Source organism: Bolinopsis microptera, chromosome 11 (genome assembly GCF_026151205.1).
Source record: "Bolinopsis microptera isolate Bmic1 chromosome 11, MBARI_Bmic_1.0, whole genome shotgun sequence".
Taxonomy (NCBI): Eukaryota; Metazoa; Ctenophora; class Tentaculata; order Lobata; family Bolinopsidae; genus Bolinopsis; species Bolinopsis microptera.
Genome location: NC_087082.1, coordinates 2436158 through 2464147, shown reverse-complemented (window position 1 = coordinate 2464147; position 27990 = coordinate 2436158). Strand labels below are relative to the sequence as shown.

The following is a 27990-nucleotide window of genomic DNA, read 5'->3' as shown; positions in this document are numbered from 1 at the left end:
GTAGTTCAGAAAAGTCAAATTCGATAATTTTGATGGTTTTCTAAAAGTACCAAAAGTATTTACATTAACATTGTATTCTATTGTCATACATCGTAATATTATTGAAACGTTATTAGATATTTCTGAAATCATCTGAATAATAACTTGTTCTATCTGTTAATGGTATAGTATTAGTATGTTTCCGTTCAAAATAAACCAAATCATTTGGAAAGGCTACATCTTCTGTGCTGCTGAATAAAAAAACTCTGTTTAACAACCTATTTCGTTCAACGCAAGTTAATCTTAAAATTATAGAGCTGGTTGTATTAAATCATCTGAACTAAACTGTAAATCATGTAATACTGCTACAAACCATGTAGCTCTGAACTAAAGATCTTAAAACTCTGAATTTCCATAATAAAAAGAAATAAAAATCATAAAATAACCACCTCTAAGGTCTGTAAACTGAATGATTTAGCACGAAATTTCAAAACTTAAATTCGATTCACAATACCATGAATCAATGACAATAGTTCATAATAAAATATATTTTGTACTCGTTAATGGTGAACGCAAACTGGGAATTCTTCGAACCGGATCAAAATAATAAGTTTCACTAAAATGAAAATAAAAGCTAAATTCACGATCACCTTACACCTTATTCAATACCTCAGCATGTCACAAATCTCCCTACCCGGCAAAAAATAATTCATTTTCGCAAATATACTGAAAAATTATCACACTTTGAAAATGCAAAAAATGTAAATAACTGATTTCGATAATATCAACTCATGGTTAAAATATAAGCAGACCTAAATGAAATATAAAATTTGTGATATCATTCGAGCATTCGTGCTGACCACGGCGTACAATATCTTTTGAATGATGTCTGTCACAAAATCAACAGAAAAACAAATATTCTCATCACTAAAACGACAAAACAACCCCCTCTGATAAGCTGAGTACTAAACTTAGAAAATATTATGCGGGCTCTCTTCCAAAAATGCAGTGACATTCAGCCCAATATCCAGGAACACGTCACCGAGCACTTTATCTTCTAAACTCTCCTCCACATCCATAATGTTAAACAAGTTAAAGTTCTCTAAGTCAGTGGTTTTATCACCCTCCAGGAAGGGTTTCATGGTTTGGTAGGTACTGGGTACCTCGTAGTTTCGCGGATCGTAGTATATAGCCGTCTTTTTCCTGATTTCTGTGCTCAACTTGGTTAAGTCCATGGCGGCGGAGGGGTAGATTGAGCTAGTTTGTCCGGCGGTGTACTTGTCCAGATACCGCTCAGAGAACGCCTGGAAGGTTCCGATAATTAATCATGAGTAGCATTTTTTAATCAACATGGTCATGAACCATAAAACTGTTGTGTTGGAGAATGTGCTAGATTCCAGGCCTTTGGAAAAATGATAACAATCACCCGGTTAACATTTCACAATACAAATGCTTACTTGAATGTAATGCTCAAAGTTAAGGATAGGGTTAACAGCGATAGAAGCCTTGAACCAGTCAGGCTGTCTCTCAACCATCTTCAGAGCCAACCAACCTCCCATCTTCTCTCCCATTATCGCAACCTTATCTGGGCAATTTGTGCGTTAGTTTACTACTGTAGCCGTGTTTGAGGGACATTATTAGAATTGTTGGTAGAGTTGTGAAAGATATAAAAGTTGTGAAAGAAATAAAAGTGAGAGACAAAATCTTAATGAGTTTATTAATTTTAACCTTTGGTCAAGGTTGTCTTTCTTTTCTTTGTACGGGTTACTCTTTATCTCTTAGCACCTTTAATTCTACATAAAATGTTTGACCCTCAATTCGGTTTCTTAGAGTTAAGATCCGTTTAACCGGAAATGAGATTAATATCCGGCAGTTTCCGGTCGGGTTCTCCTATAGCCCAAACCCCAAACCAGTTCCACATATATCGAGTTCACTACACTTGTAAAAAGTGTTATTCAGTGACATTTTTGTCTGACAAACAGTATCGTTTACCCCTGTTTTGCCTTTGGAAATGTACAATGTGAAAACTGATGGGAAAATAATAGAAAAAAGAAGAGTTTAAGAAAAATGTAATTTAGTGTACTTTTTTACTACAATTTTCACTACAACATACACAGAAAAAGAAGTGTAGTGTAAAAAAGTGTAAAAATACGAGGCTGTAGCCTGTATCTGCTAACATTAAAACAAGAAAAGATTTGTTTTAAATAGTGGTCCCAATGACAAAATTCCAGACTACGATCCCTATACGTAACGGTTGAATTTCATGAGTCATTTTTAAAAGTTATAAATTTTTAAAATTTTGAAAAAGACAGCGTACACGTCTAAATCAATGTCGCCTCATTTTAATTTATATCGTCATAATAATAGGATCGTACTTAATGTCACATGCGCAAGATTAGTCTGGAACAAATCAAGCATGTGATCGATCGAACATCGAACACGCGTATTAAAATTGTCCGCCATTTCTACTTTTGTTTAACTTTGAGTTTGAATTTTGACACGCGGATCGTGCACAATCCACTATTCTATTGTATTACTTACTTGCTGTTAGTGTTGTGTTTATCAATTTACAGTGCATTTCAAAGCAGTGGCGTAACGTTGCCTGTTGGCACCCCCCGCCGAAAAGGCTTCCCCCTGTTTTGCTAGTACCTAAGTTAAGTTTTTCAAAATTGTCCCACATTAAAACTACGATTTGGCGCCGCCCCCAAGATGGCGAAGAGAGCAATGACCAATGAAACACAGTACGAGAAATACCTGCGGAATGGGAATGAGATATTTAAAACCTACTGTTCAACTGGAGACAAACATCCCATCATGTTACCCAGAGCTCCTCAACAAAAGTATATAGACATTTACCCTGAAGATCAGCCCGGATGCAGTTTTGAAAACGACAGAAACCAGCAACTCAACTATGAGGCTGAGGTAATTGTATACAGAGCTTTAGAGAGTCTGAGTGGTGAAGATTTGATTGTTCTCCACAGTTTTGAATATACTCATTTCCAATATTATCTGGGAGATTTAACCCATGTTAAACGAAGATGTACCGAGTGCAAGAAGAGAGCAACTAACAGAGAAGGCGAATGCGATTTTGTAGTGATAGCACCAAACTACGTTGTTATAATCGAAGTGAAGAATATGGGTCATATCGGGAGACAATTAGACCCTGGTTGTAGCGAAGATCACCTGCAGTCGCAAGCATTTGCCAAAACTTTCCAGAAATCACTGGACCAGAGGAACAAGATGGTAGAATTTGTTAAAAGATTTTGTAAGCGGTTCACAGTTCTCCAGTTTACTGTTTACCCCAACTTTGAAAAATCATCCAAGAAAGATTTTCAGCTAAGCAGAGATCAACTTTCATCAATAATTTTCAAAGAAGATTTGAAATATTTTAGTGATTGGTGGAAAGACAATATAAGTGATTTTGTCTTGAATGAGCCTTTGCATCCTGAGTTTCGGACCAAACATGAAGATGTTAGGAACTTATTGTTAGCTATATGGTGCACAGACAAGACCATTTGTGATAAGTCCAAATGTAGTTTGGGAAAGTGTATAGCAAAAATCGACGAACAACTGCGTTCAGGAAGATTTACCTTCAGGAGCAATAACCCTCTAGTTATTCCATCACCCAAGATCGTCAAGGACTTTTTAGGAATAGACAACTTGACTAAACAACAGTACGACTTGATAAATTCAAGTGAGAATTTCTTGTGGATCAATGGACCCGCTGGAGCCGGTAAAACTGTTGTACTACTAGCTAAGATGCTACAACTAGCATTGTCAAGCGAAGACAACAAAATTGTGCTATTCCTTGAAACATATGACATTGATGACGAGATGACATCCTCAGAGCATCTACATAAGCCGCTAGACAAAGCAGATGTTAAGAACCTTTCTATTTTTGCTACAGAAATGGCAGAAAAACCTGCTGATGAAATATATCGTAAAATAAGAGGCTATCTTGAAGAGAATCAAGTTGTCATAATCATGATAAGGAGTGCTAATTATGATAGGGAGTGCTATGGTCTCAAGATTCTTGGAAATAGCTCACAAAGTGATATTATACGTTTATTTGAAGGAATTAACGTTTTTTACGACGATTTTCGGGTACATTTCGATTGCAATACACATTCCACTCTACTAGAAAACAATAATTTCGACTATGGATTACCCGAAACATTGTTTGAACTGTCACATTCTTGGCACGTTTGGATATCATGTGACATGCTACAAAGTCCTCTTCTTATGATTCCTGTTGAGAAGGTAACTTTAAGACCCAACTATAGACTAGTCAATTTTTTTACCGACACATTATCATCTACACAGCTTGTAAGTCTATCAAAGAACTTGAGAAACACCTCTGATTTGTCGAGAACATTGTCAGTAATTCGAGAACATATCATTGAGCAGGGACACATTATTGTATCAACATTTAGAAATGATTTCGCCATTTTACAAGCCCCCGGGCACTATATACATGGACCTACAACTACCGTACATGTTCTGCCAAAGTTTGATGAGAAACTTATAAATGATATTATAGTCAAAGAATTGAATGAATTATTTGATGATATTAAGATAGATAGTAATGATGTGGGTATTCTTCACTCTCTTACAGACACAGACAATTTACTTAAATCCACTTTGGAAGATATTTTGTTTTCAAAAAATATTCCACCAAGGAGGGTGATGTCAACATATTCAAAAGAATGGCCTGCAGTTATAGCACTGCAATCGTTCTTTGATCATAACAACGAGACACTGACTGAGAAGCGTATAATTTCATCTATTCCAGAACTTTTATATCTTGCCATGTCAAGAGCACGAGTTAAGTGCACAGTAATAATGTTTCCTAATTTTTCTAATGATACGATACTTGATGAGACAAATAGTAGTAGTCTGTTTGGTAAACTAAAAGATTATGTTAAAGTAAGATATCATTAAAACTTCAAATTTTAAAATACAGATTATTAACTGCAAACCATATTAATTTATCAATGATTAATGATTCAAATATTTTGTGAATCAACATTGGGATGAATTGCCTTGTACTGTTTTATTTTACTTTGTGGTTGATGATATAACTGATGCTTTTATCTTTTAAGTATGATATTTTAGACGAAGCTATAAAATACAGGGTGGGCCAAAAGTCAGTACCCATACGTTGGCCTTAATAGCTCCGCCGTGTTTTATATTTGAGAGCTGTTGCTTTGCAGATGGCATACTGTACTTACTGGTTCGAGGATTCTGTCGTCAAAATTTGAAAATTCGAATATTTTAGACCACGCCCATTCAATATTAAAACACCTATATTGTTTTCTCTGAACATGCTGAACGCCTAATTTTTTAGAGACGGTAGATTATTAAATGTTGCATATGATCTGAAAACATGAGGCAAAACGGATTAGAAATGACGAAGTTATCAAGCATTTTCTGTATCTCGTTAACAATATTGACTGGGTGATTATGTGACACCGTGACACGACACCTTAATTGGGCACCCTTAACAATTCCCATAATGTTTAACGGGGTAGTTAACGGGGGCACCTTATCACGTGATTAGGTAATCCAATCACCTGATCACACGTAATGAATAAACTCGTTATGCTTCATATCTCGGTCATCTGAGAAGCTACAGTTCTAATTCTTTCAGGACAAACGTAATTCGAATGGCCAAACACAATTCAATAACATTTAGCTTGATCCGACTATCCAAACTATCAAATAAATGTGAAAATGAACCTCCATTTGAAAAAAATGAGCGCGAATATTTTTCGAGTTGACAAATTCCTCGAACCAGTGGTGGTACTAAGTCATACCAGAAAGAAGTATTTAAATTGGGCACTCAGTGACTGAGCTATAAAGGCCAACCTATGGGTACTGACTTTTGGCCCACCCTGTAGCTTAAATGATAAATCCCAGTTCCCATATTTGGTTCTCGAATCGTTTTTTATCATTCAGTTGTATCAATTAAAGTTGTTATGGATTAACGATCATTTCGGGATTTACAGAAAAGGACTCCGCAGTTAACAGTGTCAACTGTACAGAAATGCGCGTACTGGAGTGAGTGCTAATCTCAAGAGCCGGTTTAAAGAAGTTAAGACTACTCACTGTCGTTGACGTGCCAGTACATCTTGATATCTCTGATCGCTTGTTCAGCCTTGTTGACGAGTCTCTGTAAAGTACCCAGGTTTAGCAAAGAGTGGGAGAGGGGTAGAGAGGGGTAAAGAGGAGTAGAGATGGGGGGGGGGGAGGGGAGAGAGAGGGGGCCATTACAACATGAAATTAACATTGGAAATACGAGGTAACACGACTCCTGTCCGACAGCGACATCTGTCCGAAAGCGACATCTGTCCGAATCAGGGTACCAGAAAAAAACGACATCTGTCCGAAATTGTGACCTGATTTCAATACGACACATTTCCAATTAGAGACATGATCTAAACTGTTACTTGCTAAATTGTATACGTAACATGTCCAATTTGAGATATGATCTGAGCCATAGTTTACTACCACAGTTTATTTTAATTTGATGTCGATAAATTGGACAATGTTATTTAAATGTTATAAATTAATTCAATATAATACAATATCACAGAATCAAATCTAAAGCGTAGTCAAATTTCCGATAGCTTTAAGGAAATCCATAGGGTTGCTGTAGTTGTCGTAATCATCTACAATTCTCTGAAGTTGTCGATCATAACGGATCCATTTGGGTGCACGTGGCTCAGGTAGTTCCCGCCCGTCTCTTTTGGTTTTCTTCACGTCTGTAAGGGCTTGTTCTGCTTTAAGGCAATCAAGGAACTTCCAAATTGTGGGCTTCGAGCAGGACAGCATTGAATGGAATCCTCATCTGTGCAGCTTCGTGTTGATTCCACATGTGGGGAGCGAAGTTAGGATTGGTGGTTGATGTCCCGATCCAAGTGTTTTCGTAGTATGAAGCAAACTCAGCCATGTCTATAGGAAGGAGGGGCTTCAGGTGTCTCCAGATTCGAGGGACGTCAGTCTCCGGAACGTAGGCAATAGCTCCAGTCATCGCGAAGAAATCCCGAACAGGAGAGTTTGGAGTCAGGTACTCCTCCCAGATGTTGGTCTGCTTAACATGCTTCAGGAGGGCTTTCTTGTAGTGGAAGTTACATCCTCGTCTGGTAGTGGAGGGCCACACGGAAGCAACTGCGTTGTGAATGGCGAGCTCGTAGTCCATGAGGATGGATTGTGGTTGGTAGCCCCCAGAAGCCCAGGTGTCTATCTCCTCGAACAGGTTGCGGTAGAGGGTCGTCGTTTTTCCAGGATCTGATCTGCGTTCTTAAGAGTCCCCCAAAGGAAAGATCGACGAGTCCGTTCGTCCCATCCAGAGTCCCAGAGCATCATTGGTTCGTTGTCGGTAGAGAGGATGTAGTTTGCAGGAATGGAGAGCGTTTCCAGATCTCTCGGGTTAGAAGGGTGTCTGTTAGCTGCTTTTCTGCTTCTCTGTACCATTCTGTTGAGGGATGACAGCTGGCAGCCAAGCTTTGCTCTAGATTCGTAACCCAATCCACCGACTGCTTCAGATACGAGGTATTTCGTCGGTTGATCTCCACCAGAAGCCTTTCTTTTCAAGTTCTGTTTGCTGACGTGGACGGTCGTTTCAGCATGGTGGACAGGGTGAGTGTGGTCAGGAGTAGGAGTGATCAGTTGTCTGTCCACGGTACGGATGCGGGCTCTGCAACCCTTTCGGAATTCCGAACATTTCCAGTAGGAGGTGTCGTTACTTCGCTTGTCGAAGACGTATCTGAAGCCATTTAGGATAGGGTTCTCCGAGCCTTGTTTGCGTCCAGGGATAAACTGAAGATTGGTTGCCATTGTGGATTGCGATAAGTGATCTCCATACTGCTGTCCTACATGTACTCATGTCCTGTGATGTGATCGACAGCTTGTTAGGGTACGGCTAGCACGATCCTGTTCTCAACTAGTCAATCACGTATCGATGGATCAGATCTTAAGGGATCACATCAGCTTTAGAACGTCACGAGATTACCTGTGAGCTTGTGAAATGCGAATGTGAACCTAAATTACAATATGATCCGAAATTCGGACAGATGTCGCCAAAAACGACTCCTGTCCGACAGCGACATCTGTCCGAAATCCCTAATTCAGCTTTCGGACAGATGTCGCTGTCGGACAGATGTCGCCCAATCGAAATACGACTTTATGATGAATTTAGATTTCGTACAAGATATTTTTTCGGAAAAGTGAAATCAAATAGTCTTGCAATTAAACAAAAACATTCACTAGGAAACTAAAAAGAGACTTAGGAAAGACTTACGGTAAAGTCTTTGTAAGGCCAGTGATGGAATGCGAGGCCCCGACCTGGGGTACCCTTCACGTCCATATACACGACCACACAGTCTTTGGAGGTCGCCAACCACTGTGCCAGATCTAACTTGTACTTCTTCATGGCCATGTTGCCTTCAGGGTTAGGGTCGACCTATGGCACAGGGATTAACTAATTACTAATTACTAATTACTAATTAACATGTAAATTCGCATGATTAAGATGTTCTATCATAGATAAACTACCATGAAATTGACTGTACTTTTTGGGCTATGATTGTAAAAATTGTAACATTGTGTACCAGAAAAAATGTCCATTTTAACTTTATAAGGAAAGTAGGTCTGGAAAAAACTTACCCAAATAAGGAGCGGATACTTAAGAATATTAGCGTGTTTAACATAGTACAGTGGGAATATCTTCTTTACAGCCACGTAAATGTTAGTGTTCTTATCCAGCTCTACCTGAAAATAGTGAAATGTTAGAAAACCTGCGGCAACTCACCATAAACATGACATTTTAAATTTCACAGTACTCTCTAGGGATTCTAGGGATACTTAATGAAGATTTAAATATTGATTAAAAAGGTAAAATGAGAGGGAGAGGAAGTGTGGCCGACGCGAAAGGACATAATATTCAAACTTCAAACTTAGCCCACAGACAAACAATAAATACCTGAGTGTACTGTACAGAAGGTGACTTCTTCTGAAGAAGCTGGGCTTGTTTACTTGGATCCTGGTATTGAATGTTAGCCTGATCGTCTGCGTAGATGTTGTATGTGTTGTTGGCGAATGATTTTACTCTTACGTACGGTACACCGGGTCCTAGGCAGAATATCTGGTACCTGAAGCGTAAGTGGAATTTTGTTAATGGGGGGTTATTATCAGTTTGTACGGCTAAAATCTGGATTATATGGTCACTACAATACCTATTTGTATTATTATGAAAGGGACCGATTCCAACAATATGAATTTCATTAATAATGTGCAAAAATCTAACAAAAATAACAAAATAAAAACATTCGCCATGACGTTTTTTTTTATCTCAACTCTTATTTTACTTCGGACATTCCAACAGCCACATTGTTACACAAGTGTGTAACCAGCCAATTACAGGAAGCCGAAGGATTCAATTATACATTAGGCCAGTGACGGTTAAGGTAGTGTGTACCATACTTTCTTCGCCCGAGACTTTGCTGCAATGGGCAGCTCCTCATTTAACCCTCACACCCGATTTCTCGAGTATTTGGCTGAGTGGACCGGGGGGCTGCATAGACCACTCAGGATCCTTAGCTGAGCGTCGACGACGCTCACCCCACGGCTAGTGACAGAGTCGGGAATCGAACCTGGTACCTCAAGCAATACCAGGCCCGGATTAACCAACTGAGCCACTAAGCCGATTAACAAGAAACTAACAAGAAACTAATTAACCCAACTGACCAGTGCATAGAACTGTCGATGGTAGCAGTGGCAACCTCACACCTATCATCAGGTTCCAAACAAGAGATACAAGTGTGCTGGGCCTCACCACTCGCAGAGTCATTGTACATCCACAACATTCTCTTACGGGTGGAGGCGGTTCGCTCGTGGGTAGGGTTCAGCACTTCCGTTCTCACGTACAATCTGTCGGTATAGTGGTTACTTAGTGTGCACTGTGTGATATGTTGAGAATAGCAAGTTTGGTGAACTGTACCAGGCTGTCATCGCTCAAAGTAGTTAGATTTTTCTTTGAAATAGGAGGAGAAGTATTTGGTTTAGTTTTGGGGGTCTGTCGAACAACAAAGTTGTCTAAAAGTGATTGCAAGTGGATTGGCATTTACTTGATTGTTAGCATGGATAATGGACCTTTAAAGGACAAAATAACGAAATATACTAATAGTGAACAATAAGTCAATTAAATCTCCCAATCGGAAGTTAGTCATAATCCTGTTTTCTGTAATCTTTCTTTTGGCAGAAATAAAAGGTCCAATTGCTATACAAACAAGATATTAATTATAACTGAAAAACATGTAAATGAGGTATTATTCAACTATTGATTTGATACGCCCAAAATCAAGATGGGATCAACACTGTGTGCTGTGCTATTTGTTTTCGCTGTTTGTTCTTGGAATGTTAGGGGTTTACACAATGTATCCTCTACTCCATCAAAATGGGAAATGTTCCACTGCGGAGATTTCAACTCAAAGCTGGGTAAACGAACTAGGGTTGATGAACAATTAGGTCTGGAAGGTTTGATAGGTAGACATGGTATTGGGACTAGAAATGAAAATGGGGAGCATTTGCTTGAATTTATGGTTAAAGAAGACCTAGCAGCATGCAATACTTTGTTTGATCATCCAAGTAGGCACAAACTAACTTGGACTGGTGAACACAGGACTAAGAGAAATACTCCTATATACGCTCAACTTGACTATGTGCTTTGCAGGAGGAGGTCTACGGTTTTAATAAAGGACAGCAGATCATACGGAGGCGCTGAGTTACGATCTGATCACAAACCTGTTGTAACTCGATTAACGCTGAAAAATCATGTTCTCATTCACAAAACCAAAAAATCAGATAGCACTCAGTTTGACTGTTCAACTCTCTACATTGATAAAGAACTCAGACAGAAATATCAAAGTGCGATTGCTGAAAGATTATCGGGTAAAACTTATCCAGATGACCCAAATGAGAAAATGAATGAACTTTTTAGTGACATACGTGCGTGTGCTGAAGAAACTATACCACTGAAAGGGAAATCCTCTAAAAAAAAATTTCTCCAGTGATCTAACAGTAGCTTCATTAGTTGCAAAAAAGCGTGATCAGACTCTGAAGATCAAATCAGCCCCAAATGGTAGTGATGTTAGTGGAGATAGGAGAGAAGTTAGAAAGATTCAAAATAGCATTTCTAAGAGACTTGTGCAAATAAATAACATGAAGGCTGACGCTCTAGCGGAAGAAATAAATAACACTGACGATGCTAGAAAGATGTTTGAAGCTTCAAGATCTTTAGCTGGAATAAGAAAGTCGGGTAACATAGTGGTCAATGATATCAACAACAACCCTATTGGTACTGATTTAGGGAAAGCAAACACAGCGAAATCTTTCTTCGAAAAACAACTAACAGAAGGAGTTGAAGCTGGCCTGCAACCTTTTACCTGCGATCCAAAACCACTTGATAACCCCATCACACCAGTTGAAGTTAAACTTGCTGCAAGTAAACTCAAATCAAACCGTGCCAGTGGTCCAGATAATCTCCAGAATGAGCTGATAAAGTACGCCCATCCAATCACTTTTGAGAAGTATGCTGAGGCAATTAACGAGTCATTTAGTGGGAACAAATACATAAGTTCGATAGGACAAGGTATTGTGACTCCTCTACAGAAGCCCGGTAAACCTAAGGGTCCCCTCACAAGCCTTAGACCACTTACACTGTTAAACGGATCGAGGAAGATGCTCACTCAAATTGCCTTAAAACGGGTTGAGAGTAGAATTGACAACTACACCATGCCATGGCAGAGTGCTTACAAGAGAGGTAGGAGCTGCTCTGACATTGTGTGGGCTCAGAGAATGCTCATATCTGTTGTAATGAGGAAGAAATGGACATTTAGCAAAATGGGTATTGATATGAGTAGAGCTTTTGATACCGTGAAAAGGGACACTATCATCAATGTTTTGAAAGATGCTGGTTGTTCGGAGGACGACATTCGTTTAGTTCAATACCTTCTATCGAATACTCTCCTTAGAGTTCGTGTTAACTCCTCACTGTCGGAAGAGTTTGAAAGTTTACTCGGAGCCTTTCAAGGTGACAGTTTATCTGGAAAGCTATTCACACTTATTCTTGCAGCAGCCTTACACCACCTCAGAGCTGTATCTGGGAGACCAAACCCACCAGTATCAGAACTAGGTTTTCCAACTGAGTGGGAATATTCAGACGATTGTGACTTTGCTGACGAGGACATCGAGAAACTGAGAATTTTCCTTCCTACAGTGAAGGGGATTCTCAAAGACTGGAACCTCCAAGTAAATGAAAGTAAAACTGAATTCAGTACCTTCTACCTAGCGACAAAATCTGATAAAGATACAAACGGTCAGCCATTAGCTAATAACGAACCATGGAGAAGTAACAAGTCACTAGGTTCCTTACTGTGTACTGAGAAGGACATTCAAAGAAGAAGAATCCTAGCTGAGATTGCTTTTAAGAACTTTGAAAAAGTAAGGCTGTCTGGTAAGAAAATATCCCTTGAAAGAAAGCTGAGGTTATACGATGCTCAAGTTGTATCTGTATTGATTTACAACTCAAATAGTTGGAGTCCTAAGAAAGCAACCATGGAGAAAATGGACACACTCCATCGTAGACACCTCAGGTCCATTTTAAACATCAAATGGCCTAAAGGTATGATAAGCAACAAAGCATTGTATGAAAGGTGCAAAGTTGAAAAGTTATCCAAGCGTATTGAACACCAGCGGTGGAAAATGTTTGGACACATTCTCAGGAGTATGGAGAACACCCCAGCCCAAACGGCTCTCTCATTTGCTATTGAATCAGATAATTTATTCATTGGAAGATTGGGGAGACCTAGAATGAACTTGTTATCGGTTTTAAGAAGTGATTTAAATAGTAGAAGTTTGCAAATGGACAACTTGTATGAATTGAACGAAATTAAAGATATAGCTGCATGCAACAGATGTTGGGAAAATCTTTTTCAAGGGTACAGTTTACCGCATTAAGGTATTTTTAAGAATCATTTTTGTCGGTAAGATCCTGTTTTATAATAATAATAATTGATTTGTAAATTTGTTATCGTACGGTTTATAAAAATAACTGCATGTTACATTGTTTTGTAAATTTATCCGAATCTACACCGTCTTCCTCGATTCCAAAGCCTCTTTCTAAACCAAAGTAAAGTGTGAAACAGTCGTTTTAGTCTGTGAGTCTGGCCTGGTTTCACGTAATGACTGTATATTTTATGACGCAAGTTTAGTTCCCTGACCACTGCCCAGTGATGTCTAATAAGCACGTTTGTGTCCGATAGTCCGTGTAACAGGAGTAACACGTTGTTAGGTATTTTCTTCAAGTCCGGTACCACTGAAGCACGTTCGTACACCATCCTGTCGTACAGTCCCATGAACCGCTCCGTGTACGCCGTGTCGTACCACCGCCAGTTTGACACCGCTGCAGACGACACCGCCGCCACAAACAGTTTCGGCTCCGCCTCAATGATCTTCAACACCAGGTACCCACCGTAAGAAGCTCCCATAATACCCATGCGAGACGAATCTATGTACGGCTCCCGACTGACCCACTTTATAACTTCAATCGAGTCAGTTACCTCGACAGTGCCGAATTTCTTATAAATAGCTCGTTGGAAGTTGTCGCTCCTTCCGGGAGTACCTCTCACATCCATGGTGACAACTATAGTGTTATACCGTCCCGCAAAATAGTGGTCATATCCGACTTTATACTTGGTGCTGACTTTGTTCATAGTGGGTCCTCCGTACACGTCAAACACCACCGGGTATCTCTTTCTCGGGTTGAAGTTACTCGGTTTGTAAAACTTGACGTAAAACCACGTTTCTCCCAACTTGACTCTTTTTATCTCCTCAACTACAGAGTTCTGAGTTTTCAACTCTTTGTCCGGCTTTGTTCGTATGATCATAAAACTTTTAGTCTGACTAGTTTTGAAGAGGTAGACACGATTACGGGGACCTGGTCCAAGACAGGTCATCTTGAGGTGATGCAGGTCACGTGAGATCCCGGTGGAAGAGGCTGAGACCCAGGAGCAGCCTACTCCACATGACAAACAATGTTTGGAGCCGGTGGAGGGTGTGATGCGGTACAGGTGTCGTGTGTGAGGTCCTCTCTCCGTCGAAATGTAGTACCTGGGATGTTTGTCGGTCTGTCCGTCGGTTTGTCGGTCATAGTTTATAACAACATGAATATTTTATTATTTCTGTCAGTTTTTCAGCGGTTTAAATGTGTTTCCGTCTTAAATAAGTCAGTTTGTCAGTATGGTCAATAAAAAACTAACAGATGTAAAATAAAGTTCTTACACGTGTTTGCGAGTGTAGTCGTTTCCTATCAGTTCAGTGACAGCGTACTCCCCGGTGGTAATGGCTATCTTCCTGTTTGGGTCGTTCGTCGTCTCGTATTTGTGGAGATGGGTGAAATTGAACTGAAATGAAATTTTAGAAATGAACAACTCGGTAATTGCGTAAAAATGAAAGTTTCAAATCACAATTTAAAGATCACACACCAGAAAAAAATGTTTTTCACCTCAGCACACAAACAAATGAACCAGTATAGATTATAGAACGTACCTGTTTATCAACCCTTGGCCTAAGCACGTAATACTGCTGTGTACTGAGATCCTCCTGGGCAGGGAACGCAACGGCCGGATACCGTGGCAGCCACCCCAAGTGACTGTTCCGTCTCAAGACACGGAGATCCTCACATGTCGGGCTGAGGTTCAAGGTGCACTCCTCTGTGGTGGCCCGGGTTTGTTCTCTGTTCATGAACTCTACCAGTAGCTTCTTCCTGTAGAGTTGTTTGAGGGTTAATTTTGCCTTTTGGATTGTGGAATTTATCTCCTCTAGTTTTGATGGTTAAAAAACCGACGTGATTTTCACATTGACACCAAGGAACTTACGCGTTTGGGAAAGAAACAGACGTGATGTATTCCCGATCCTGTTTCCCAAGTGGGTTGAGCGCTTCGTCGGCTCCCGTAATTATCTCACCGCGCAACACGTCGTACATTCGCAGTCGGACTAGTGGGTTCTTGTTGTTCTGGACCGTAGGGTAGTTGTACACGATCTCTTTCTCAGGATCCTCTGGTGATTGTCTGTGGTGGAAAAGGGGATTATTTGCTAACTCTTGGATCAATTATTTCAATTTTAATCAAACATAAAATTGGTATCCATTCGCTCTGGAAACATTTTATCCGTAGCAAAATTTCTGACAATATTAATTAGGTATAAAAGTTCCCTCTGACTTTAATCTACAGCTAATCAATAAACCAGAAGTCTCACTTACACAGAGATAGGACTCATGTTGCTGGTGTCAGTTATCATGTAAACTATGTAATCTCCATTTTGAGACACCCAGAATCCTTGTGACGACTTCCCATAAAACTCCTCTGTAATAAATACCCGGATCATGTTAATTATTAATCCACAAAACTCTTTGCTATTACTTATATATAGGATGAAATGGCACAATTAAACAGCAAGCTAAATCACTGCAACAGTGCAACAACTATTAAGACTGCTAATAACCGGAATAGAGGTATGAGAGGACTCCTCGCATTACGGACGGTTTGGTGGACACCTCTCCGATATTCTTGAGAGTTCTACTAACGGGACCCAGCTCATGTAAGCGGATATTGTAACAGTTACTCGGCTGATCTTGTTGAACGAATACCTGTCCAAAGTTAACATTGAAACGAGCATTAGATAAGAAATATATGTAATACTTTAATGTTTGGTAAAGGAGTCTTACCATAAATATATCGGGATGATCACGAGAGCTAGATTCTACTCTGGCATTTGACAGAGAAAAATGTGTTTTTTAATCTTTTAACGTTGGTTAAGAGTTCTTACCAATCTGTCCTCGGAGGAATGCGATGCAATCGACCAATGGACGACATTTCTCTCAAACTTCTGGGGTTCGTTGTTGGTATCTCCGATCTTGTACTTGTAAAGATCAACAAAGTTCATGTGTAGAAATTTCGTCTGAAAGTACAAGTGGGTCGTTAATTCATCCAATTTGCACATGGTACGCATGCATTTTCACATGGCGGATCGAAGATTTGTAATTCAAATTTCGTTCAAAACGCGCGCTAATAATGTTTACAATGATTACTTTTATTACAAAAACGTTTATCGCGCGTTACCGAAAATACCTACTTAACCGTCTCCGAACTACAGAACTGTGTCATTACTGATAACAGCTGATAAACAACCCCAAAAGTCTGAACCTGTTGACTTCCGGTATTTCGTCATATTTAAATCATTAAAAAACTTGAATTTACATAACGGACCAATTAAACTCCGGAACATTGAAATTTCAAATCGTGAGTCGTGACATACTTAGATTGCTCCGGTGATCGAATCTTTACTGCACGTCATCAAGAATACATAATATCTATGAATATTCTAATTAGTTTGGAATATAAGTCCACTCACCCCGTTATTCTTAGCTAAGATGAGAAGTCTGTTGTGTCCTGTTACGTCGAAATCATCATACCCAGCTTTGTTCTAAAATAAGGAGTTGTGAGGATGTGAATCGATTAGAGTACAGAGGTAGTAATAAACAGAACATTTTGCGAAATTTAGAACCAATTATATTGGAATCCTGATGTGTTGGTCTAACAATCTCCGGATTGCTAGATTCAGAAAGAAAATTCACACATAAAAATGACGAACTTGGACGAATAGAGGACAACTGTAATTGGGAATATTAGTATTAAGAAAACGCTCAATCAAAAAACAACCTACCCATTGTTCAAATGTAAAGATGGGGTCCCAGCTATGGTTAATCAAATCAACTTCAATGACGTTGTTACTGAAATCTCTGTAGTACACATATTGTCCTGGAAGTTACAAAAAATGAACACCAAAAGTATGAAGAGAAAAAAACAACTGAAAACAACTGAAGTCAGATCTAAAGTTAACGGAGGATTGTGTCACCACTTACGGAGGATTGTGTCACTACTTACGGAGGATTGTGTCACCACTTACCGTGCTGACCCCACTTTATATTCCGTGGTTCCACTTGGAGGTTCCTGATGTCTTGCCACGTTAACTTGTGCCACAGTCTTACATCTGAAATATCATGGTTGTTACAGGTTGTTGTTACAGGTTACACATTGTTGTTTCAGCTTCTTTTGACTTTTGAGAATCCAGCTCTCCCCTCATAACCTCGTCAACATATTCTACTGGCAATTTGGTCTTGTTTATTCGGTCTTGTTTCAAGAAAATACCTTGTTTAACAGTCAAATGAAGTCAATTTCTAAACTTTGAAGCGTATGAAAAGTCGATAGTTTATTGAAGGTTGTTCTTCTTAAGCACAGGTATTTGTTTGTTATGGAGTTCTTAACAAAAGGAAACACAGAGGCCTCTATCAACTTCAATACTCAGTTCAACAAATTCAATTTTGAATTTTTTGAATTATCCTGTATCCTGATTTGTCTCATTCTTATTCGGTTCATGGTGTCCACTACTTGCAACTAATAACTGTCGGTACACAATAACTGTTATTTATTCACCAAACGCAACACTTGATGCGCATCTATATGTCCCTAATATAATACGCACTGCAGGCAGATTTAAACTCCTTCAGCTAATAACTCAACCTTCAATTTATACAAATATTAAGAGTGCTGGGTAACTGAACGCTGAGTAGATAAAAGAGAAATAGTGCAATTCCTGGGGGATTTGAGCGACGTGTCATATCAGTAATAGTGTTGACAGGGCACTGTATATTATAACGAGATTAAATATTAATGGTAATAACTTATAACAAGGTCATGATGTGATGATAACTTCACTTCGGCACATTTTATTGTAGGTTAGAAAAATATAATGATATGGTGTATTATAGTAAGTGTAACAATTAATGAATGGATTAGATTAGATAAGATAGATCGCTCTACACAAGGAACTGCCACATACCATTGTAGGGGTGTATAAAGAACTCAGCTCAACATTTCCACCGTGGACGGTGCGGTTCAAGTTCGACATACAATTATTACATCCTTCAATTTTCACAACAACCATATCCCTCACACAAAAACAACAGCATCAGTCCCAGCCCCAGCCCGAAAACCCCGAGGCTACCTATTCCAACAAAAAACTGCATTGAGGTGGCATTTAATTGTTTTCAGAAGTTCAATATAAATTAATTTCAACCGAACAAAATACAAAATAGCCAAACAGATACTCCTTTCACGAAATTAAACGAAACGCGCAATAAACACTTACTTGGGACGAGAAGTAAAGTAAATACTGCACGTGCAATAATCGAACTTGACACAAGCATTAAACGAAACTAAAGATACATTCTACCAATTGACAAAGTAGGAAATGGCCCACAACAGTATTTTATACACGTGATGTACACTAGTGGTATGATGACAACATGTAATGTATGCTACCTGCTTTTTTCGGTCTAATCACAGATTCACGATCGTGATATCGTTTCGAAATGAGACTGTTCGATTACTTTAATAACTAAACCAGCAAATGTTTCGGAATTTCAAGTTCGATTGAAACCATTAATTTCGAAGGTTGGTATAAGTACTAGAATTCATTTATTCAATAAATCTGAGATATCTGGACGACTGATTTAACGGCAGGGTATAAAAAGCTCGTAATATTTGAAATATTTGAACACAATGTCAGTCGTCGATGAACCTTCCTCTTATATCATACCAAAATCTTACAAAACAAATGAAAGAACTCTATATGCTTAATGTAATAAATCAGTAGAACATAACTTACATATAGCCATGGGGACGACGATTATGCATATGGCAGCAAGAATAAGGAATGTGAACAGAGCACAGTACTTCTTTCTTTCTCTAGGGGGTTTATTTTTCCACTTCTCTTTTATCACTTTCGGTTTCTGAGCGGAAACAAGGGTAATGTATGAGAAAATGGGGTTGTTCAGAATGCAAATCAGGCCAATACATTTTTTCAGACCAACTTTTCTCGAAGATTAACTCTAAGTTTAACTTTAAGTTGGTTCACTTATCTGACTTACCAACTCTTTTAGAACAGGCTTTTTCTTCGCTTTTGCTTCCCTGTAAAAGAGTAACAGTGAATCTTGGGTATTTAACAAGAATTCAGGGTTTGAAAAACGCTGTTATTGTATCAGTTTGGATGCACTCCGAGTATAATAATACAACCTCCAACCTACCATCTAATTAATTATCTAAGATGAACTTTCAATTTGACGAGTAATGGTAACTCCTTCCATCAGTACAAAATAAATAAGATAAACATGTCATGTCACATGACATATTTTCTAAGTGACGTAATGTGACTCATTGTCACGTGACGTAATGTGACTCACGGTGGCGCGTAAGCAAGTTCCACGGCCCCGGTCTGAGCAGCGTAGCGCGGGTTTGCGTCACGTTCGTTTAATCTGACGTCATCTACCTGAAAACATTCATAATACACTTTATAATAAACTTTATAATAAAAGTACGTGATATCATGATCATATCTTCCCCTCAATGATAACATAGGTTACCAATATAATAACGAAATTACAAGTCAGATAAGTTATGATACAACCAACGTTATTGAATCATCACATTAGTTTCAGATTCGGGGATATTCGTTTCCAGAATATTCACACCATCGTCAGATCGTGATATAATATCTCGTCAATAATCACAATACACAGTGCAAAAATTACCGCACTCCCTTGAATATCAACCCCCCTTATTTCACTGCTACAGGCTCAAGTTTCCACACAGAAAATGATTGAATTACACCCACACCGAGCGCGGGATCATTAATCATCACAACACAGTGTTCAAGGATGATATCACATTCCACACATTCTACACATGTAGATTGTAGAACTGAGCTGTATAATAAAGTGAAACAAGGTGTTCGGATCATAAACAATTTAGATACATTACCTAGTGCAGTAGTGCATATTTAGACCAGATTAGCGGTAATTAGTTTAATTAATTAAGGAGATGAAATTCCGCAGATTCCGCACATACCTCGGTGGCTCCGTTTTCCTGGGGTATTCTGGAGCGGGGGTCGCCTCTACTGTCATACTCGTCGTCATACTGGGAGAATTCTTTACCTCCGCCTGGGTGAGAGAGAGGGTTTATTGGGTGGGTTTATTGGGCGGGTTAATGTAGGATATGGTATAAAAGCTACTAATTGGCCAATACAGTGCAGTGCGGGTCTATCATATAGTATTTGAAGCTCTTCATCTCTACTATGCAGGAAATAGGGCTGAACTAAATGCTTGCAGCTTTTCAGTGACGTATTCAATCTTCTTCTTAAAAAGATTATGATAACACAGGCTACATTGAAATTTTAGCTATGAGTTGCTTTCGGGAACTTCCACTTTCACATTCCTATCAGTAGGAGGCACAGTGTAATTATAGTTATTGTTGTGTGGAGCGTATTGTATAGCGTCCAGCCGCGTCCAGTGCACCTTGTACAATGTACATTATATTATAATATAGTGTAGAGTTAAGACGGAAGTGTACATTGTAGAGAGTACAGTGCATAGTGTACAGCGCATAGTGTACAGTTTATAGTGCACAACAGTGTATAGTGTACATCTGCATTGTACTGAGCACATAAAGCCAGCAGATACAGTATACGAATATCGATATGTTTTAAAGGACGAATTGAAAGGTGGTCACTGCAAATTGAGCATATGTAGCAATGTTATTTCAATTTTGATTTGTTCATATCTTTAGGTTGTGGCACTTAATTCAAGGCTAAGTGAAAAATATACGAATTTTCAGAGACCTCAATTTTGGGTCTAGGCCAAACTAATACGGAAATGAATTGACAAATGAGAAAGACATGAAACGATACATCTATACTATATGTAATATGTATATAACGATACATGAATTGTGATTATTTCTACATCTAGCCAGAGGGCACAACAAAAATGCTGAAAATGGCATTTCGTTAATGGCCCGAACCCTGACACCAATCCAGGGTAACCATTCACCACGATAGCCGGCGATATCTAAACAGAACAGTAGCTACACAGATCTAGCAGTACGATAGCAACACGATAGCAACACTATAGCAACACTATAGCAACACTATAGCAACACTATAGCAACACTATAGCAACACTATAGCTGCACGATAGCAACACTATAGCAACACGATAGCAACACTATAGCAACACTATAGCAACACTATAGCAACACTATAGCAACACTATAGCAACACTATAGCAACACTATAGCAACACTATAGCAACACTATAGCAACACTGTAGCAACACTATAGCAACACTATAGCAACACTATAGCAACACTATAGCAACACTATAGCAACACTATAGCAACACTATAGCAACACGATAGCAACACTATAGCAACACTATAGCAACACGATAGCAACACTATAGCAACACTATAGCAACACTATAGCAACACTATAGCAACACGATAGCAACACTATAGCAACACTATAGCTGCACGGTAGCTGACCGAGTTTCACCTGACAGCGGTTTGCTAGAAGATCTGACAGAGGGTGGACGTGCAGTGTCACGTGCTGTGTCACGTGCTGTGTCACGTGCTGTGTCACGTGCTGTGTCACGAGACCCAGACCTAACACGGCCTGTGGATCTGATCCCCGGTGAAGTGAGGGGTGAAGTGGCCAGGAACACCGAGCCAGATGCTCTCGAGCCCGGTGATTTGGGGGGAAGTTTGGTGGAGGGAGACCGGGGAGAGTTGGAGTTTGAACTAAAACCGTAACCTACGGGCGGGGATTGGATATCGGGAGACTCGGGGTAACTTGTGGGGTAATTGTAGGAGTCAGTCCTCTCAAAGAAGCGCTCAGGTAGTTGGTTAGGAGTGAACTCGTAGGATCTTGTCTCGTGGTTGTGAGGTGGGATATTGTGTGAGGGTGAGCGGGGTGAGTTTGAGAAGTGGTGGGAGGGGATGAGGGAGGCGGGGGTATTTGGGGGTGGAACGTGCACTGTACCCCTGGTCGCTTCATAGTCTGAGGAAGAGGGTAAGATGTTTTCATTATCGAGTCACAGAACCAGCAAAAGTGATAAGAAATCAGAGTAAAAGAGGTTACAAAAGGTTTTAGAAAGATTGGCAACCGAAAGGCAGCAGGAGTAGCAGAGGAAATAACTGCTTGATTACAAACAAATTTTCAGGACTAACTCACCTCTAGGTGGAGGGCGGTCGTCGTATCTGTAGGACCCTGAGTCCTGTCTGTACGATGCCTGATCGTACGGTTTACCATTGTACGATTCGCTCCGATCATCATATCGCCTGTCATCCCGGTGCGGTTCTCTCCCGCGATCGTCGTAGTAAGGATCACGACGGTCGTCGTTGGGGTCCCGTCTGTATGAACCGTGGTCGTCGTAAGAATCACGTCCGGGCTCCATTGGAGGGCGGTCTCGATCGTTGTAGTAACGGTCATTATCGGGCCTGTTTTTGTGAACTCGTTTATGCATAGAATCAAATAAATTTTAAATTTCAGATCATTTCAGTTTCAATTTATAGTCATCGAGAGATCAATGAGTTGCGTTATAAAAGTTGAATAAAAACATAAATAATAAACGAAGCAAGTATTTTATACGATTGATTAATAATTAATAATAACTAAATATCTACTAATTACAAGCTAACCTGTTGCTGCCTCTGTCAGAATCGTGCGGATTATATTGGGTGTAGTCGCCTTTGTTATCCCGTGGATAGCGGCTCATATCCTTACTTTGATGACTTGTAATGATAACACCGATTAGAAAACGATCAATCAATTAGTTATCAATTAGTTATCAATTAGTATCCTCCAGCCGTGATAAGATGGCCCCTAATTTTCAAGATATTAGGAAATTATTGTTCATAAGTTTGTTTAGCTAAAAAATCATCTCACAGTGTATGATTTATGATGTACGATATAAATAGCACTATGTATGATACATTGTGAATGTTTGTTGTTTTGAGCGACCAGAAGAAGATAAGTGTTTATGTAAGAGTTGTGTATAGTAGTGTGATCATTAACACATACGGGGGAAAAGCAAGAAAACACGGATCATGATTAATGATATTGTGTGGAATATTGAAAATAAGTTAATAAGCTATCAAAATATGCAATGATAGGATAGCAGAAAACAAGGCAACTATATCAACAATTGCACAGGTAGTAATTCAATAAAAAGTCAATATTAGGCTTGTGCCAAATCAACTAAAATCATAAGAAACCCAAAAAATAAATTGGACATAAAAGCCCGAAACTAAATTTCAATATGAAGACTGTTTCAGTCAAAAAAGACTGTTTCAGTCAAAAAATACAAACATTTGAACACGTTTGTTAAAAAGTTTTAAACACTTCATACTTGAAAATAAAACATACATTTAATACCAGCCTAATGGGAAAGGTACCAGAAACACCAATCATTTAAATAACGCAATAAACATTTAAACATATTGAATTACATTATATAAAGAAATATGAAATAGATTGATTATTGAATAAATAACTATATAAATATAACCTCATCACACTCACTGCTCACAGGAAAACTGCTAACATAACTAACTAATATTGTGGAGGACAAGTCGCCAGAAACATAACAAATGCCAAGAAATGACAACTTTAACTGATACAATAAGATGGGAAGAGAGAGCTAGCACTGAACAAACGGGGATCTAAAACAATTTACCTTATTTGGTATGATAAGTGATGGTATAATGGTATAATATTAGATCTATTAGGTCCTACATACTACATAGCTTGGATGCACGCCAAAACCATTTGGTTGCGCTTAATGCGTGAAAAATTTGACGTTCCCCAGGGAGGCATGGGCACAGTCTAAAATGTCAAGGTGGCCAATCTGTGGCAATATTCAAACAGCCTTATCTTATCATAGATTGAGAGCAGATCCGTTCTATCAACAATCTTGAAAAGAACGAGAACGTCAGCAAAGTTAGCACATTGTTAAGCATGATCAAAATCATCGGAACGACTTGATGTCAAATGTTAAAACGAAGTCCTGAGTTATTGTATTACACAGCAAGTAAGCACATGGACATTGGACAGTACAGTACAGTACTGAGTACAGTGTGCGGATTGTTTAGATAACTATTTACCTTCCTTCATGTAACCACAATAACGCAACCTCTGCTGACTGCTCACACTTACAGTAATGTCATGCATGATGAAGATCCGTGTGATTACTTATACTAATCTGCCGTATTTTCGTTTGCTTTCGTGTGACTTATGCTTGTTCTTGAGCTCTAGATCTGTGACTGCTCTTCTGTTTATGAGTTTAACATGGCAGATGACCGAAGATTTTATTATTCTACTTGAAAGAAATATTTGGAGAATCAAGAGTTTTCTTTCCTTTCTGAAAGGCTTATAACCTGGTATACAAAGCAACACAATGCCAGACACTAACCCGCTAAAACCCTCACCATCCAAACCGCTCATAACGAGAAAGTCTTACAACGCAGAAAAGTAACAAAATGAAATGTTGGGGGGACAGAGGGAAATGGCCACTTCCGGCGACTGACTACTGTTGACTGTTACACTTACACTTGAAATGCACACCCCTCAATATTCAGTGTTGCAGACGTACATGTATTACTGTCTAAGTATTCGTCTAATAAGTGCAGTTTGTGGAATGTGACTTATTGCTAATTTCAGTGGATTTTTTATCAAACTAATTTCATGTTACAAAAGGTCGACTGAGACGATCAGAAAAGCACATTTAAGGTTATCAGTATTTTATGACTTTAATCGTATATATATATATATGTATCTGAGGGGTATGTACTTTCTTATTTTATTACATCATTGTAGAACCTTACACACAAAAATGCAGCAAGAAGAAAAACAGGAGTTAAAAGTATGCGGGAGTACACATCATGGAACCACAACAATACAAAGTGTATATTTGCTGGTGGACAATGTACTGCGGCTCTCACATTAAAGGAGGATGCTAATCTGTCATTATTAGACCCTGCTTGTGATGTTGTAGAAACCATTTCCCGCCAAAATATGCATGTTACAGTTCAATGTTCATAGCTGCTCTCGAATTGAGAAAGGATGCTTTTTCGGTTGTTTTCGATTTTGGTTTGTTGTTAAAATGATGGTTAATGTGGCCCGATTTTAACACTATTACTGGCCTTCTTTGCTCGAATATTCTGGCAAATACGTCGTCTATTGGTTAAACGTACATCTGATGGCCATGTTATGAACTTATGAAACTAAAAACCTCCTGCACCGCGCACGTAACATGATATTAGTAACAGGATGACAGTTCATGACATAACATCGTCAAACTATAATATAGTGCTTTGATACTGATTCGAAGTAACGAAACAAATGAAACAAAATTTGTTTTAAACAAATAGAAAATGGAATAAAACAGAATCGTGTCAACCTGCTTGTAAAAGTAAATTGTCTAAGACAGAGCTAGAACCTGGGGTTTTCTTACTGAAATTGCATATTTGATGACCTTTTCCATTCTTCTTTCTTTTGTTTTTTGACTGTTGCAGGCTGACTTTTGAAGACTCCAAAGGTAGTTGGAAATTCTCGTTGCTATTTAAGTATCTATGGTCGTAAGTCTGTTCATCGATAGGAGAAATATAAGAAAGAGCTTTCTTTGACAGTGAATCAGGTGATTCTATCTGAGGAAAAGAAAGGGGTTTTACATGGACATTATCCTTCAGATTCTTAACGCGTGAGAATGAGTGGCTCATCAGGACATCTTCCTCATCGTTTGAAGAGTACAGATCTGCTTCTGAATCAGAACCAAGGGTTATGATGCTTCGTGAAGCTCTTGGGAGAGGTGACTTTGGCATAACTTGATAGTTTTGAGCTTCAGGAATTTTGTTTTCTTTATCATTTCCCTCAAACGAATTTCGTTCAGCTGTCTTGGTAGACTCTTGAGAATAAACTAACGACAGATCATTCCAAACAACTGGCTGGTCCTTGTTTTTAACATCACTGTTAGTTATCAAGCTTGAACATTTCACATCGGCCAGAGAATGGGTTTCCTGTTTGGAAGCTACTAGATGGTTTGAATGTACTGTTGGATTAGAGACTGTGATAATCCTGGCCCTTACAAACTTTCTAGATATTCTGTTAACTTTAACAGGTTGTTCCTTATAGCTCCGTGTCTCTTCCAAATCATCAAAATCAAGCTTTGTGGTGTATGTGTTATTCTTTGTTTTCTCAATATTTGGCAGTGTGTAATCACCAGTGTTATCTCCGACAACAAATGGAGTTCTCAGTGTATTAGCAGCTGAGCAAGTGGCAAATGCTTCTCTACCGTTACAGTCTTTATTTTCATTCATCGGTTGTAAAAACGAAGACATTGGAGGTAAATTCGGACGATTAGGACCGTGGGGCTTCTGAACAAATGTTTTCTTAGTTTTTTTAGGGTTAAATGTGGTTCCTGTGACACTTTCATCTGAAGCTATCTTAAATGATGACTTTCTTGAGTTAACAGCTTTCTTGCGATTGCATTTCTTCCGTATTTCAATAGCTTCTTGTTCTGTTGTACGAGTATGGTGCAAAAAGTTGTCCAAGCTCTTAGCTGTACAAGTCAAAGATCTAGCATTTGGACAATCTTTATGATCATGTATTGGAATAAAAGACTTGCATTTGTAACATATAGAAGGCCACATGTATGTATTATCCACCATTTCTGTAGGACATTTACTAGGTAAGTGTTTTGGGATACTTGCAACACATATTACACACATTGATATCCAATATGTGGGTTTTTGGGGTACATGCGAGACTGCTTGAGGATGGATGCCATGGCCATGGCCATAGGGATAATTCAAATTGTGATGTGCATTGTGCTCACTGTACCAATTTGACTGAGTGTAATAGGGAGGGTGTACAATGTTACTGTGTGCTGCACTGTAACCGTGTGGTAAAGGAATGAAGTTGTGTGATGGTTGTGCATAAGGAATCCTGAAAATGAATGAGTCAACTATTGCAAGTGAACCCTCAATAGCATGATTAAAGATGATTTTTGCAAGAATAAGTTGTTCATAGTTACTAGTTAGTTAATCATTATGGTACATAACATGGAATCGAATTTGTTGTTGTAGATATGTTAACATTACCTGTTACATGTTTATGAATCTGACTAACACAATTCAAGGATCAAACAAAATAATTTTGGAACTTAAATTTCTTACCTGTTAGCATCAAACTCTTTTTCATTGTTGTCATAAGGTCTAGGTACACTTCCAGCAAAGCTTGGTGGACCTCTTGGTATGCTCCCTGAATAGCTACCATTCACCTGAGGTGGGTTACTGCCTGCATAACTTGGCGGTCCTCTGGGAATGTAGCTTCCATTGTAATCATCCCCATATCTGTTGTCCATCCTTGAAAATCATTCAGTTTTAATTGGTTATCCATAAAAATTTGATTCATGTTGAACAATATCTGCCATTTTTTATTCAAATTTGCCAAACTTTGAAGTGTGTATAATGTATATACCTGGGAGAAACCAAAGCTGAAAAGAGTATGACCTATTGGTCTATTCTAGCGCAAAATAGTCTCTAGAGACATATCACAACTGTTTATATTAATCGTCCGTTTAGAATTGATCAATTTGAGGACATTCACTGTGGGAATTCACACATTTGTTAATATAGGTGTGCCACAAGGTTCAATCCTTGGCCCCCTGCTATTCATATTGTACACCAAAGATCTTGAGAACATTGCAAGTATGCATGGGTGCTGTATTCATTTGTATGCTGATGACACCCAGCTGTATTTCACTCTTGATTCTGATGACCCATCACAGCTAGAGCACAATATGGAACACTGTATGTCTGATATCAAGAAATGGATGACAAACAATTTCCTTCAACTGAATTCTTCTAAGACTGAAGTCATCGTTATATCCTCTAAATTTGACTCAACAAATATTCCAGCCTCTCTACAGATTGTTAAGGATCAAGAGCCACATGTTGTTAGTGGAACTGTGAAGAGTCTTGGGCTGTATTTGGACAGTTA

General features: G+C 38.9%; 2 protein-coding genes across 2 annotated transcripts; both read right to left on the bottom strand.

Annotated features, from left to right (window-relative positions):
- Positions 1-27: 27 nt before the first annotated feature.
- On the bottom strand, positions 28-27360 carry LOC134822928 (dipeptidyl peptidase 4-like). Its single transcript, XM_063834205.1, has 23 exons — positions 27165-27360; positions 22632-22724; positions 22165-22430; positions 20004-20095; positions 19340-19425; positions 19028-19067; positions 18766-18889; positions 17005-17088; positions 16762-16856; positions 16450-16521; positions 15865-15996; positions 15541-15685; positions 15299-15401; positions 14916-15107; positions 14587-14803; positions 14320-14441; positions 9727-9909; positions 8963-9131; positions 8647-8751; positions 8282-8443; positions 6088-6151; positions 1437-1564; positions 28-1283 (listed from the first exon to the last, which is right to left on the bottom strand). The coding sequence occupies exons 1-23, from the start codon at positions 27350-27352 to the stop codon at positions 951-953; spliced, it is 3195 nt and encodes a 1064-aa protein (XP_063690275.1). The 5' UTR covers positions 27353-27360; the 3' UTR covers positions 28-950.
- On the bottom strand, positions 13116-13994 carry LOC134823064 (dipeptidyl aminopeptidase 4-like). The gene has a single exon (XM_063834413.1). The coding sequence runs from the start codon at positions 13992-13994 to the stop codon at positions 13116-13118; it is 879 nt and encodes a 292-aa protein (XP_063690483.1).
- Positions 27361-27990: the final 630 nt, after the last annotated feature.